The sequence below is a fragment of the Carassius carassius genome, chromosome 45 (assembly GCF_963082965.1).
Source record: "Carassius carassius chromosome 45, fCarCar2.1, whole genome shotgun sequence".
Classification (NCBI taxonomy): Eukaryota; Metazoa; Chordata; class Actinopteri; order Cypriniformes; family Cyprinidae; genus Carassius; species Carassius carassius.
In genome coordinates, this window is record NC_081799.1 from 24,567,746 (window position 1) to 24,583,139 (window position 15,394).

Below are 15,394 nucleotides of genomic sequence, written 5' to 3' on the forward strand. Positions count from 1 at the left end.
TCTTAGCTCATATCTTGGAATTCTCAATTTTTCTCGCAACTTTTGAATTTGTATCTCAGAATTTCTTGAGTTTATACTTTGCAATTTTACATTTATATCTTATTTATATTTCAATAACATCTCACAGTTTTGAGTTTATATCTCAGAATTGTAAGTTTATATCTCAGAATTCTAAATTTATATCTCATTTATATTTTACTTATATCTTGGAATTCTGTCTCAGAGTTTAAATCTCGGAATTCTGAGTTATACCTTGCAATTCTAAATTTATATCTCAATTATATCTTGCAATTTTGAGTTTATGTCTCAGAATTGTACGTTTATATCTTGGAATTCTAAATTTATATCTAATTTATATATTGTCGAATTCTATCTCAGAGTTTAAGTCTTTGCATTCTAAGTTTATAACCTGCCATTTTAAATTTCTAATCTTATTTTTATATCATTTATATCTCACAGTTTTGAGTTTATATCTCAGAATTGTACGTTTATATCTCAGAATTCAAAATTTATATCCAATCTATATTTTATTTATATTTTGGAATTCTATGGAGTCTATGAGTCTCAGAATTCTTTATACCTTGCGATTCTAAATTGATGTTATTTATATCTGAACTATAACTCACAATTCTGAGTTTATATCTCGGATTTCTAAGTTTATATTTTGTTTATACTTGCCAGAAACAAGCTTCCACAGAATTATTTTTGTGAAATTAATCAATTTAATATTTCTGATACATGCAAAATAGGAATTAATAGATTTAGATGCATTGAGATGCATTAAATAAACAGACACATCAAACATAACTATGATTTTTATAGAAAGCAAAGATTTACCTTGAATTGCGTGCCGACGGACTGCTTCCTGGTCGAGTTAAAGTTGTCATCTGCAACTTGTACCTAAAATGAAAATGCACACAGGATCATGTGGTGAGACACTGCGTGGATTAATGATCACGGATCTCACAGTTAAGAGTCATTTGTCCTTTATACAGCTATAAATATGTCCAAACACCAACCTATCAAGGTATCTGGGAAATATCAATGTGTTTTAACAGACACTCATGGTGAAATATCAAAAAAAATTAAAAATAAATCTTAGATATACAGTACCTTGGCTTTTCGTGGCATTAGTGTGCCTGTTCGGGAAATTGTGGCTTAAAAAAAGAAAGAAAAAAAGCATTATATAAAAATAATAATAAATAAATTATGGGGAAACAACAATCAAATGTTTTTATTTGTTAGCTGAAGTTTAAGTATCTTCAATTATTTACACATCAAATAATCTGTGAACATAAATTATATATATATATATAATAAATAAATGATGATGATTATAATAATTATTATTAATTATTATTAAAAATACTTTTGGGAAAACATTGTAATAAATTAAAATAATGCAATATAAAAAAACAAACAAACAAGAAATACCATTAAAAAAAAGAAATCATTTAAAGACCTGCGAAGAGAACGCTGAGGAGAGGAGTGACGCTGTTGATGAAGAGCTCACGAATGTTTGCTGGTATTGTGTCTCTGTTTTTCTCAAGAAATCCACTTGCATTGTATTGCACCTGAACAGACCAGAACAAGACACTTCATGCAGGAATAATGCACACATAATAATGCACACGTTAAGAAACACACCCTTATTAATGAGTCTCCTCTGGGAGAAATACACAATCATTTAATTAGTAACCAGCACAACAATTCCACTGTTGATCTGAATCAAGTCACTGATCAAGTCAATTGTTAGGTAAGCTTTTGCACACTCACCTTCCCAGCGTAGTGCACAATCGTGAACAGAGGGGTGTGGTTTCGCACAACCTCAAAGTTTGGAGCAGTTTTAAATTTGCTGTTTAACTTGTCAACAAAATCACGGTCAGTGGCCTGTGGGTGCAAAAATCATCATCACATGCTGTTTGCTATAAATACTGATTCAGTGCGTTTGAGTTTCACTGCTCTCTCACAACAAACGCAGTCACATGACCATAAATAAACGTTACACAGTCCACATTTAATGTTAACTCCACTGTAACTCCACAGAACAGGTAGAGATTACTGACTCTGAAACTCTGAAATTGTTGCTTTGCTTTAATTCAGTGGCTGTTAAAATAATTGTTCCAGGTTCAACACAAGTTGAGGTTTATGTGAGTTGTTGAACATCACAGAATACATTTTCACCCTTCAGTTAAAAAAAAGAAAAAAAAAAGAAAGATGCAGTATTTAAAATTGCATTTAAAATAAGATAAGCCATGAATCAAAATGCAAATTATAAAAAGTATAAATTCTAAATAGTTTTTTTCCCCTAGGACTACCACAGATTTTCTTTTTTCTTTTTTTTCTTTTTTAGTATTTAAAATGAAAATAAATAAACAAAAAGAACAAATGCAGTAAAAAAAATGACTCCATAAGTATTTTTAAACAATTTTAAAGAGACAATTTTAGTTAAATAATGTCTGAATTTATTAAGTTTTAAAATTATTTCATTTGAGTTATTTTTATACTTACAAATAATTTTTTTTTTGTTAAGTTTTGAAATTTTGTTGTATGCATTTTTTAATTTCTTTAACTTTAAAATGTGTACAGGTAGTATTTATAAAGTTTTAGGTTTCAGTTTTGGATCTGTTTTTAGCTATTTTAATACTATAATTGATTGCTTCTGTTTTCCTTATGTGTGTGTGTGTGTGTGTGTATATATATATATATATATATATATATATGAATAAAAAATATTTTAAATAGAATTTTAAAGAGTTGCAATACTTGAAAATTAATATATTAAATTATAAAATGTTTTGGTGTATAAATATGTGTTAGATGCACTAAAAAAGCATCAAGTAAATGCACAAACATAAATGCTGTAAAACAAAAAAAAGTTAGTATTTGTACTAATAAATGTAATTTTGGCGATATGGAGGACTTTTTTTGTGTCTCAGGTTGAGCAAGCAGCCCGGTCCAGTGTACCTGAGGGAAGGCGCTCTGCTCATCCAGCAGTGACAGAATCCCGATGGGTTTGGTGAGGAACAGGTCCTGAAACAGATGAGCAAACCTGGCATGGGTGAAAGAGTTTTCCATGCTGACCAGCTGAACAGGCCTCAGATTCATGTCACACTCAGGATACCAAGCTGGATGTTATATGAACGTGACATACATTTAATATGCAGCTTTCCAACCGGGCAGCCGCTGAATAGCCAGAATTACAGGGCAGTTTTATTTACAGAGCAGGATTCTCACGTGAGAATGAAAAACAAGCTTCAGGTTTCTTTAAGCTTCCCATTCAGCAGCGCACCGAAGGATTTAGGTCAGAAAACATGCTGAAATCTGAGAGATTCTCAAAGCTACGTGTCTTGCTTTGTCAGCACTTCCTGTGTTTGGGATTTACCACACGGCCGTCTGCCAAACGCAGAGCTCAGGGTTATTTTTGGAGTCAAATGGGGGAAAAAAGTAGTTGGAAAAAGTGCTCAATAATCACAGACGTACCAGAATGGGTTTGTTGTCCTTGTAGGTTATGGTCTCCCATGTGATAGCTTCCTCTTTATATTCTTTCTGTTCCATCAGAAAAATGTGCTGGAGGGAAACGACATGGAAAATGTGATTATTACATTCACGGAGTGGCAAATAATGTCCTGTTGAAAGAACTGTCCGTGACTGTGATCGAATGTGGAATTTAATGGTTCATAACATCTGCTGCCTTGGGTTTTCTTCAAGACTTTATTTGAAATAAAGTTAAATGGACGATTCTTTTTACAACCCCAAATCGGAAATAGTTGGGATGTTCTGTAAAAAGCTATGAAATCAAGAATCTGTGATTTGTTGTTTATTTGACAGAAGTAGAAAGAAAATATTGGGACAAAATGCATGTTTAAAATTAAACTTTTAGGTGTACAAATACATGCATTATAACAATGCAGCCCTATGGAGGATTACCACTGATGCTATTTATTTGTTGGCCCTTTTGCCATTTTCCTAACAAAGTCAAAAACGGAGACTTGAATCAATCTTTGTATGTTTTTCTAAACTAATACCAAACTCTTAACGAAGCACTTACATGGTTGAAGAAATACTGGAGCTGTTCGTTCGCCAGATTAATGCAGAGCTGCTCAAATCGGTTCACAGCGAAGTTTTCAAAACCAAAGATGTCAAGGATTCCTGTGAAGAGAGAACGTAAATAATAATTGTACAAAATAAGAAGAATTTTCTATTCAGTTTCAGAGAAATGGATGTTAGCTGAGATTTTAATAATCGCTAAAGCTATTGTCATTTTAATAAAAAAAATTAAATAAATAATATAAATAAAAATAAATAAATAATATAAATAAAAATACATAAATAACTTAATAAAAATTAATAAATAAATAAATAAATAAAATGAAAATGGATGGGAAAATAAAAATGCAATGATCCAGCTGATGAAGATGGCATTTAACAATCAGCCAGAAAGTGTTGAGCAGTTACAGGTTAGTCACATTCAGTCTGATAAATGGGGAGAAATGCAGCAAAACTTTACTATCTGCACTAAACATCGGGAACAGTGTTATTTTGTATTGTGAGGTTAAGGGATCGCACATGTTGGAAAACTGGAGCTACTCACTTGTGATAGGTTGATAAATCTGCAAATATTTCACCATTATGAGATTATTATTTCAAACATTTGTCAATTGTAAAATCTAACAACAGACCTTCTCAAAGGATGAAGATAAAAAGATGAAATAGATGAAAAAAAACTGAATTCAGATTATTTATAATTATTTGCAGTATGTTAGACATTGAAAAAAAATCATTAAGCATGTTATTTTATTATTATTATTTATATACTATTAATGGTTTTCAAAAAAAAATTTAATTAGAGTTCATTTTTTATATTTTGAGTTGTCATTTTAATTTTACTTTTGTCATTCTTCTTATTTTTTAAATATATTTTAGTTTCAGTCATTTTAGCACTTCAAAGCTTTAATCTAATATTCACGTTTTATTTTATTTCAGCCTTATTTCAGATAAAAGGAGACTTGCTTTGGAGATTACTTGCCTATTTCATTGAGCTCCACGTCACAGTCTACTTTAGGAGCGAGCTGTTTGTTGATTTTACTGACGATCCATCCGAACACTCGACCGTAGGCCACTTTAGCGATGGAGTCTCTGGCGTCTGAATGAACATTAAAACACTCTGTGATCGATATGAAGAGTGTCAGATGCACTAGTGAAAGTGAAACGGTGCTGTACCTTCAGCCTGCTGCTGGTTGTGGAGTCTCTGGATGGCTTCTCCTCGCGTCATTGATGTAGTGCAGGTCAGACTCTTCAGTAAATCCTCTTCCTGAACGCCAAACTGACCCTGCTTACAGAAACACACACACAATTGTTTCGCCACATGCTTTTTCCAAGAAGAATGCATCTCTTCAAGGGCTGCACGAAATAATCAAAATAAACTTGAAATCTTGATTTGCTTGGTGCAATTAGAAAAATCGCAAAGACTGCAACTGAATAAAAAAAAAAAATGTGCTGTATGTTTTAGCGCTGGGTTCATTTACATGTGAGCAGCTCATTTTCACTTGGTCGCTTGAACATGCATTTGAAAACGCAAACATTTTCCCAAATAGAGCTTACAAAACAAACAAAAAAAGCTTTAAAGGGTTAGTTCACCCAAAAATTAAAATCCTGTCATTCATTTCAAACCGGTAAGACCTTTGCTCATATTCAACACAAATTAAGATATTTTTTATGCATTTCGAGAGCTGATATTGTACTAAAGTTGTATCCGTTAACATTGATGTACTGTGAACGGTTTTATAAACTAATATTAATAAAGGTTAATAAACGATGTACAAATATATTAATACATTAACGTTAACAGAGGAAACCTTACTGTAAAGTTTTTACAATAATATTATTAAATAATATTACTAATTAAAATCTAAAAAAATATATATTTACAAACAAAATAAGCAATATTAATATGAAAATATAATATGAATAAAATAGCAATAATTTCACAGAAAAAAAAATGAAAATTGAGCTTTGAGTATTATTATAAATATTTATAGCCATATTGAAGTAGTCCTTCAGTCCATAAACAGAAAACCTGAAAGTTTTCATAATAGCATGTTTAGTTGTTTGAAAAATGACTTTTTTTTTTTCTTTCTCCAAATTGTCCAGAGCTAGTCTCTCCCAAAACATGCAAACTTTCCCGAGGTTAGTGTCAAGATTCTTTGTACGGAATGAATTGATGAAAAAAACCACACAGAAAAGAAACAGACCCTGCCATTTCAAAAAGAACAATGACACGACGAATGTAACCAAGACGTAAATGTCACTCAGGAAAGGTCAAGCTAATTTGTGCGTTTCGACTCTGGAGAACGTTTGTGGACACGTATACACTTGTACAACAAAAGACACATCGAATCTAATGTGTCCGATCCGGTCCATAAGTTAAAGTCCCCCGCAGTAGATTTGATATACGGAAATCATCCTGCGTCAGGTTCTACTATTAACTGCCCCATACACATATGACCTAATAGAGTCTAAACATAGGCACTTCTGGGCTTTCTGTGCATTCGGTCTCTTATCGTAAAAGGCCAGATGTAGGCGGATCCACACCTCCTTCAGTTCGCCCTTAAAAGAGTTTCTTTGTGTGCACACAGGCTGTAATTCACCTGATTAAACAGCAGGCCGCTGTGTTTGTGTGGGCTTTCTAATCTGAGAGTCACTATTACTGCTGCATGTGGTTAGGTGTTAGTGTTGTGAACAAACCTCTAGCAATAAGTATTAGTTCAGTTTGTGTCGTCCAGCAGAGCTCCTCAAATGTGTGTCATTACGGAGACGTGTGATGTTACACCTGATCAAATGCACTATTTTCACCTGCTCAACTAGAAAACAAATGTGTTCCTTGAGCACAAAAGCAGTGTGAAGTCTCTGGGGTATATTTGTAGCAATAGCCATCAATACATTGTATGGGTCAAAATTATCGATTTTTCTTTTATGCTAAAAATCATTAGGATATTAAGTAAAGATCATGTTCCATGAAGATATTTTGTGAATTTCCTATTGTAAATATAACAAAACTTAATTTTTGATTAGTAATATGCATTGCTAAGAATTCATCTGAACAACTTTAAAGATGGTTTTCTCAATATTTAGATTTGTTTGCACACTCAAGATTCCAGATTTTCAAATAGTTGCATCTCGGCCAAATATTGTCCTCCTATTAACAAACCATACGTCAATGGAAAGATTATTTATTCAGCTTTTAGATGATGTATTACTTGGGAGTATCCCTCATCTCGCCTGCAATGACTGCAGCTGTTGCATACTCAAGTATGTTGAGCTTTGTGATGTTCAAAGGATATTCCCTTGCGATGTTAACCAGGGTCTGGTTCGCCATCTGTATGTTCTGATCCACTCCTTGCTTCGTCTCACACATTGGAGTCTCCTCCTGTCCTTGATGGTGATGCTCTCTAACTCAAGCAGCTTCATTTGGATCCTGGTTTCCATTTCTTGGACTCTCCAATTCATCACCTGATTTGAGAGCAACAACTTGGGTTGAGTGGTTGATCTCCAGCAGGTTCTTCTCCAGGGAACTCCCGCTTGGCTCTTCATCCACAGTACTAGCTTTCTCTGGCTTTTGCATTTGCTGTTGGACGCACTTGATGACACTAGCTTTGATCTGTGCTAATTCAGTGTCTGCTAGCCATTTCTTTGCTTCAATGTTTCGTTTCTTCTCTGCGCGTTCACCTTGTTCGGGTCCATAACTGGGTGTATATCTGGGTTCTGTTGGTTCCAGATTGTGTAGGTCCCTCTTGTCTTGGGTGCTTTCAGTGACATAGTAGAAGGACCACATCAGGTTGAGAATCCTTGTTCTGATGACGGTCAAGTACTTGTTTGTCAGTATTAGACTCTGATGGACTGAGTCTTTGCGTCGATTTCTCCTGATGACCGACACTTCTCACCCTGCTGGACGCGACACCAGTGTCTCCAATATCACAGGTCTTGTTTACGTCTTTCAGTTAGTTTCTCTTTGAACACGCTTTTATTGTTTGTGTCCATGCCCACTCCATTAGTTCACACTATAAAGGGCAAATCTAGCAGCACTACATGGAGGTGGAGCTTCACAATTTCTTCTTATTATTAATAATAATATTATTATTATTGTCATTGTTATTACAAATAACATTATACATGTTATTATTGTTATTAATACAAATATTCAACAAAAACAATTACTGTTGTAATATTTCATAGTAAAATAAATGCATAATACATTTTAATAACAACAATTATACTAATTATCTTTTTATATACAACATAATATTAATATTGTAATATTTAATTTAAAATATAAATGTTGTTTTTATTACAAAAAAATATTCAACAAAAATAAATATTACTATCATAACATTTCACTGTAAAATAAATATAATAAAATAAATGTTTACTCTATAGCAGAGCAGTGCTAATATTTACAGGTGTCCTAAATTAAAAGTTCTGGCAGGCAACAGCCGGTTTATAAGCACTTTTCATTACAAGTTTAGGATTGGTGCGTTGCATTCCCAAAAGCATGTTATAAACCACTAAATGAATTGAGCTACACTGAGATGCTAAAAGCACCGGTGGATAATGAGGTGCTCACGTGTAAATGACCAACACATTATGCTCATGTTCCTGTGACTCAGTGATAGAGCATTTCGTTAGGAGCGCAAAAGGTTGTGGGTTCAATTCCCAGGGAACACACATACTGGCAAAAAATGTATAGCCTGAAATCGCTTTGGATAAAAGTATGTGCTAAATGTATAAGTGTAAGTGCTAATAAAAAACACAGGCTAACCATATATATATTTACACCGCAAGTTCTGCTAAATTTGACTTTTTCTTTCTTTCACACATCTTAAAGCTTGGTGTTACAAAAACTTTTCACAATGGTTAAGAGCTGTCGCATGCACTGCTGCATGTCAAGTGGACTTGTGAATTGCGACAGTTGTGCTACCACAAACATCTTTTAGAAACAAACAGGAAACTCACCGCAGTAGCTTTTAACCAACCGCGTGATGCCTCAGACACCTTCAGAGCATCACTGTCCGTTGTCTCAAAGGTGATGTTCCCCAAAGACAGAATGCCAGCTAAAATAGTCATCATGTCCACCTTTTCCTACAAACGAGATGTAAATGTTTTCTGCGGTAACTTTAAGATCAAGTAAAGAACATTTAAGGAAAGGCATACAATATGTCTGTAAGGGCTGTGAACAGCAACGTCTTGTATTATAAACGCTTCGAAGTTTCAGATCTCCATCATGTTTTGGATCTCTTATATATATATATATATATATATATATATATATCTCTGCCCAAAACCACAAGAATATAGAAAGAGAGGCAAAATAACATGTTTTATGATAAATTGATCAATGAATGAAGAAACTTTTGATTAAAACGAGAACAAATATCTGCCAATAGGCAAAAAAAAAAAAAAAAATCTACTTCATTCAAAGGGAAAATAAATTTTCATTCCCCATATTTGTTTTCTTTTTAAGCACAAACTTGCTTCATTTTGATCGATTTCTCAGAAAACAAGACTTCATATCTTCATTTTGCATTTTCAGTAACCGTATCTTGACTTAAGGAGATTTAAATGTTTGCACTGGAAAACAAATCAAAAATACTAAGGCAAATATTAATGTTTTAGAGTGGATGCACCATTTTTAATGCCAATTTAAAGGGGTCATATGATGCTCTTTTGGAGTGTTATCTATGCACAAACCGATAAGCATAGATGCATATGCATAGATCAGATCCCTGAAGCTGCAAAGACTAAAGTCTCAAATACAAAGAGATATTCTTTACCAAAGTTAAGACTCTGCCACGCCCTCCAAAAACTCCTCGTTTAAACACGACCACATATGTCTACATCACTATGTGGAAATATTTGTGTAATGCCGCCCAAATGTTGAGGCAAAGAAAGGCGCAGTGGTTTCAGTAACACAGTATTGAAGCAGTCATGTCAGGGAGATGTGTGTGTATCGAGGAGAAAGCAAAAGCACTTTATTTGTTCTTCCAAAAGTAGATGTATTTAGGAATCTTTAAGATTACCTACAACAGAACAGCAATGCATTTTATGGACGAGCGTTTTGTGAACCTAAGAGAGGAGGTCATTCTGACTTTGCTACGACAGTCTGGCGCTTCTGAATCAGCTGCTGGAAGTATGTTGTGTTATAAGTTTAAGTATTGGCTATTGACTGTCAAATGTAGAGTTTTGCGTATCCTGTGTGTGTTTCTCTGTGTGTGTGTGTGTGTGTGTGTGTGTGTGAGAGAGAGAGAGACACAAGGTCACACAGTGGAGTCAGCTGTCTTAACCGTCCGTGGCTTGTGTTCTGCAAACACATACGAGCTTCATCACTGTGTCTGTCACGCTATTCTGTTCCCCTTTCAAGCTTGAACTGATGGTAAAACTAAGGACATTATTAACTATCATTACATTAATTTTGAAAGATGAAGCTCACAATTATGGAAAGGGGCGCTACATTTCCGACGAGTGCTTGTGGTGTTTAGCCAATCACAACGCACTGGGTCAGCTGGCCAATCAGAGCAGACTGTGCTTGTCAGAAGGAGGGGCTTTGTAGAAAACGACGCGTTTGAGAGAGGCCTTTATTTGTGGAAGGGGCAAATGTTATTTATGATCTGCGGAAAACCTGGTCTTTAAACAAAAACTGAACAAATACATTGCAAATGCTGTTAGGTTTTCTAACTTTATGGTACTGTGGTGTAAAAAAAAAGAAAAAGATTTTTGACGCACCAACATTTAATGTAGCATCTTGTTTAATGAGCAAATTTCATACAAAAGCTTTTCAAACTACAGGACACAAACAAGGAAGGCTTTGTTCTTACCTGCTCCTCAAATCCCACCATGTCCATTGCGTTACACACTTCAGCATATTTCACACGCCAGGCCTGAACCATGTCTTCCTGCCCAAACCTACCATTCAAACAACTGACAAGAGCAAAAAGATGTAAGGTTACTGCTAGGTTTCCAGGAATATGTTTTATATGCAAAGTTTTGATACACAAACAAATGTGCTTTGAAAAGACAAAAGACAATATTTGGTGACTACAGTTGTGTAATGAGTTAAACAGGTAAAAAAAAGCAGGAAAAAAAACTACTATAGCTTGTCAAAGATATAAATATCAAATACATCAAACAGGACGTCTATTTGAAATTAAAGACTCAGTACAATAGTGTAACTGGGATCCAAAAAAGATTTTTTACACCGTGAAAATATGAAGAAACCACATATTCTCCTTGGCAGTGGATTCAGAAGACCCTTTTTTTACCCTCAAGTGGGGTTTGAAAACCAGACATAAACAAAAAAAAAGAGACTCTTTACCACAAATACAAATAGCTATTAAATATATTTTTAAATACTATTAATTCTATATAATACGATTAATGCTATATAACTGCATGAGTTCATAATTTTTCATTTTTATATATTTTCATCTCTTACAAACTGTAATAAAGGTGTTATGGTTTTGCATGATTCTTTAGTATCTTTATTCAGTGTTCATTTTTAGTGAATTGCATAGAAACCAATAGAGTTGTCATTCGTTGGACAGTGTTTTCTCTACTTCCTGTTGGCCTTTCTGTAGCAAATCGTAGCTCATTGTTGCTGTTTTTATTTTATTTTTTCTCTAGAATCTTTATCTTACGGTCACTCTCTGCTTTTTAAAGTGTTTTTCACAAGTTCATCAAACAACCGCAGTAAGAATTTTCATCAAGCACGGTGAGTAATGGCTTCTCCTGTCATTGTTTCTTGCACCTCTTGCCACATGTACAGTTTATCTATCTCTGTTGCTGATGAGGGATTCACATGTGATAAATGCAGGGAAATAGTTAGGCTGACAGAGAAGATTTCAGAATTAGAGACACGCATCCAAACTTTTTTAAATTTTGGACAGTAAGAATGTTAGGGCTCTAGATATGGTAAACCGGAACCGGAAACACTTCCCATAACACCCTATGTACTTGCTACATCATTAGAAGAATGGCATCTACGCTAATATTTGTCTGTTTCTCTCTTATTCCGAGGTCACCGTGGCCACCAGATCCAGTCTGTATCCAGATCAGAGGGTCACTGCAGTCACCCGGATCCAGTACGTATCCAGACCAGATGCTGGATCAGCACCTAGAAAGGACCTCTACATCCCTGAAAGACAGCGGAGACCAGGACAACTAGAGCCCCAGATACAGATCCCCTGTAAAGACCTTGTCTCAGAGGAGCACCAGGACAAGACCACAGGAAACAGATGATTCTTCTGCACAATCTGACTTTGCTGCAGCCTGGAATTGAACTACTGGTTTCGTCTGGTCAGAGGAGAACTGGCCCCCCAACTGAGCCTGGTTTCTCCCAAGGTTTTTTTCTCCATTCTGTCACCGATGGAGTTTCGGTTCCTTGCCGCTGTCGCCTCTGGCTTGCTTAGTTGGGGACACTTCATCTACAGCGATATCATTGACTTGATTGCAAACAAATGCACAGACACTATTTAACTGAACAGAGATGACACCACTGAATCCAATGATGAACTGCCTTTAACTATCATTTTTGCATTATTGACACTGTTTTCCTAATGAATGTTGTTCAGTTGCTTTGACGCAATGTATTTTGTTTAAAGTGCTATATAAATAAAGGTGACTTTGACTTTGACTTTGACTTTGAGAGTTCAATCTGATTTCGAACTAGGATTATTATAGCTAAATAAAACAAAAACTGAAACTAAATTCCTCGAGTAACTCGATTACAAAAAATGATCGAGGCAAATTCCTCTGCCTCGAAGCCTCTTTTAATTTATTTTAAATCTCACGTCAGGTTCTTTCGCAATGATTTTTTTAATGTGACAACGCGTTTACGTCACCCACAAAGCGGAAGGAGACACAAGCGTTGAGTCTGATCGCATACTGCAAGGAGTCAGCTCTGTTTTGATTTGAGGGCGCTGGCAAACGTAAAGAGAACGTTGTGGCATGTGTCCATTGCAAGATGGATTTATTTTCTCTTGCATAATTAATATTGCACTTTAATAAAGCAAAAACACATTTTATCCGATTACTCGATTAATCGATGGAATTTTTGGTAGAATACTCGATTACTAAAATATTCGATAGCTACAGCCCTAAACTAAAGTTAAAACCATAAAACCATTTTCGTTTCTTGAAATTACTGAAGTAAACTTATTTCAGCTAGTTGCTAAGGCAATATTTATATTGCCTATTTTAATTTAGTTCCACTTAAATGTAATCAATTCAAATTATAAAGACTATATATAAACAAATTAAAATAACAGACTTCAATATATATATAAACAAAAACAAACTACTAAGATGAAAAAAACTAAAAGTTACTAAAGTTTTTCTAAAATAAAGATGAAAATAGAAAATAGAAAGATCCAAAATATTTAATAGTATGAAATTAAAATTACAGTTTCCAATACTAATTAGGTATGTTGTTGTACGTAAAATGTAAAAAACAAACAAAAAACAAAACAAAGGGTTAACACAGATTTAAATTACTTTAATTGTATAGTAGCCTAAAATTGTAAAATAATGTTTAAATATTTTTATTAAATAGAATATGTAACAAGCCTTGCGTGCTCTTGTGAACTTGTTAAAATCTCTGTAACACACAACCTTGAGTGTTTTCGAATGCGTCTCAACCAATCAGATCTTTGCTTCACCTGACTATGTTTTGTATTGACCTTTTACACAATGAATGCCGTACTAAGAAACATGACGTCCGTGCCACAAATAGTTCTGTAGGAGCCGTCGTGTGACACACCTCCAATAAACTGCATGGGTGAGATGCTAATCTATGACCTGCATCATGAACAATGTTGCTGATCTGGTTTCAAAAGCTCATGACATCACTGATGACTCACCGGTAGTGTGTTGGATCCAGGAGGCCGTATATCTCTTTATCCTCCGTTGAGATGCCGGCTAACATGAAGTAGAAGATGTGGAAGTTCTGCTCTCCCTCGTCCTGATGAACCACACGGGATTTCTCCAGGAGGTACTCGTTGATTTTGGCCCCTTTGACTACAAAAACACAGAAACTGAGGTTAAAGTTCAATCAGAGAATACTGAATTGATTTATTGGTCTAGAAACACACCCAGTTAGACTTATATGATCCATTATGGTCAGTGGGAAGAGCGTTATCTTTATTGTCTGTGGTAAACAAACCTGAAGAGTTCTGGAAGCGAAGCTGGATGTATTTCCCGAAGCGACTGCTGTTGTCATTCATGACCGTCTGAGCATTTCCAAAGGCCTCGAGAAGTGGATTCACCTATTCAGACACAACCAGACGCAATCATGTTAAGCAGAATCTTAACGTTTTTAACTTTTCTTAAAGCTTTGCTTTTAAACAGCATCCCAGAATGCAATACAAATCTGGTTGAGATAACTGTGATGTGCTTTGGTCACAACATCAGTTTGTTCACTATCATTTGTTTTCTTATTAAACTTCATTATTTAATTTCACACACATATAAATACATATATATACAGATATAGCTATTATAGATATGTAAAAAAGTGCCTCCATAAGTATTGGGACAGTAAAGACAAACTTGCTCTGCTTGCATTGTAGTCAAGTAATCTGCAAATATGATTAAAAAAACTAATATGAGACAAAACTACAGAATGTCACATTTTATTATTGGGTCATTCAACACAGAGATGTTTTACCAGCTAAGATGATCAACAGTTTTAGAGTTCATCCCACTATCTGATGTGAGCATAAGTATTAAAACAGTTGACTCACAGGTCTTTCTAAGTGTCCTGTTGCATTAATTCTTCAGATATTAAAAGCAGGGAATGTGTCATATTAGTGCATTATCCATAAGTTCTGCATTTTGAGTCTTGTATTCGAGAAAAACACACACAAACCAACAATTACCCTAAACACCCTGCTAGATCAGTCAACCACTTTATCAGGGGAAAGAAATTGAAAGTCTTAGATTGTCCAAATCAATCTCCAGATTTAATCGGATTTAACATTAATTTCACCAGCTAAAGAGGAGACTAAATACAGAAACTCCCCAAAACAAGCAACAATTAAAGTTGGAGGAAAGCATTTCAAAAGGGATAAGACCAAGACTCATCAGACTTTAATCTTTTACATCTGCCTTAAGTTCAACTGTATATTTATGCTCACATCAATAGTGAAATGAACTCTAAAAGTGCAGTACTTTTTATTTGGGAAAACCAGCAACCGCTAATAATAAAATGTGACATTCTGTAGTTTTGTCTTAGACGCTCTTAAATATTAAGATGCTTCAAAAGGTTATTTTAAGCGATGGCATAGAAGAGCCATTTTTGGTTCCATTTTGGAACCGTTCAGTCAAAGATTCTTTAAAGAAACCA

General features: G+C 34.6%; 2 protein-coding genes across 4 annotated transcripts in view; one reads left to right on the forward strand and one right to left on the reverse strand.

Moving 5' to 3' along the window:
- The window catches only part of LOC132127146 (mesoderm induction early response protein 3-like), a 164,435-nt gene that overhangs the window by 98,050 nt on the left and 50,991 nt on the right, over nucleotides 1-15,394 (forward strand). The window lies entirely within an intron of this gene.
- The window catches only part of LOC132127119 (myosin-IIIb-like), a 42,589-nt gene that overhangs the window by 16,704 nt on the left and 10,491 nt on the right, over nucleotides 1-15,394 (reverse strand). For all 3 annotated transcript variants that reach the window (XM_059538758.1, XM_059538756.1, XM_059538757.1), the window contains exons 6-18: nucleotides 14,213-14,315; nucleotides 13,911-14,067; nucleotides 10,872-10,974; nucleotides 9,013-9,138; nucleotides 5,224-5,332; nucleotides 5,030-5,146; nucleotides 4,052-4,152; nucleotides 3,484-3,570; nucleotides 2,968-3,033; nucleotides 1,777-1,890; nucleotides 1,463-1,574; nucleotides 1,114-1,157; nucleotides 838-900 (exon numbers count right to left, since the gene is read on the reverse strand). In XM_059538758.1, the coding sequence (XP_059394741.1) occupies nucleotides 838-900; nucleotides 1,114-1,157; nucleotides 1,463-1,574; nucleotides 1,777-1,890; nucleotides 2,968-3,033; nucleotides 3,484-3,570; nucleotides 4,052-4,152; nucleotides 5,030-5,146; nucleotides 5,224-5,332; nucleotides 9,013-9,138; nucleotides 10,872-10,974; nucleotides 13,911-14,067; nucleotides 14,213-14,315 (1,302 nt within the window). The remainder of the gene's footprint in view (nucleotides 1-837; nucleotides 901-1,113; nucleotides 1,158-1,462; nucleotides 1,575-1,776; nucleotides 1,891-2,967; nucleotides 3,034-3,483; nucleotides 3,571-4,051; nucleotides 4,153-5,029; nucleotides 5,147-5,223; nucleotides 5,333-9,012; nucleotides 9,139-10,871; nucleotides 10,975-13,910; nucleotides 14,068-14,212; nucleotides 14,316-15,394) is intronic.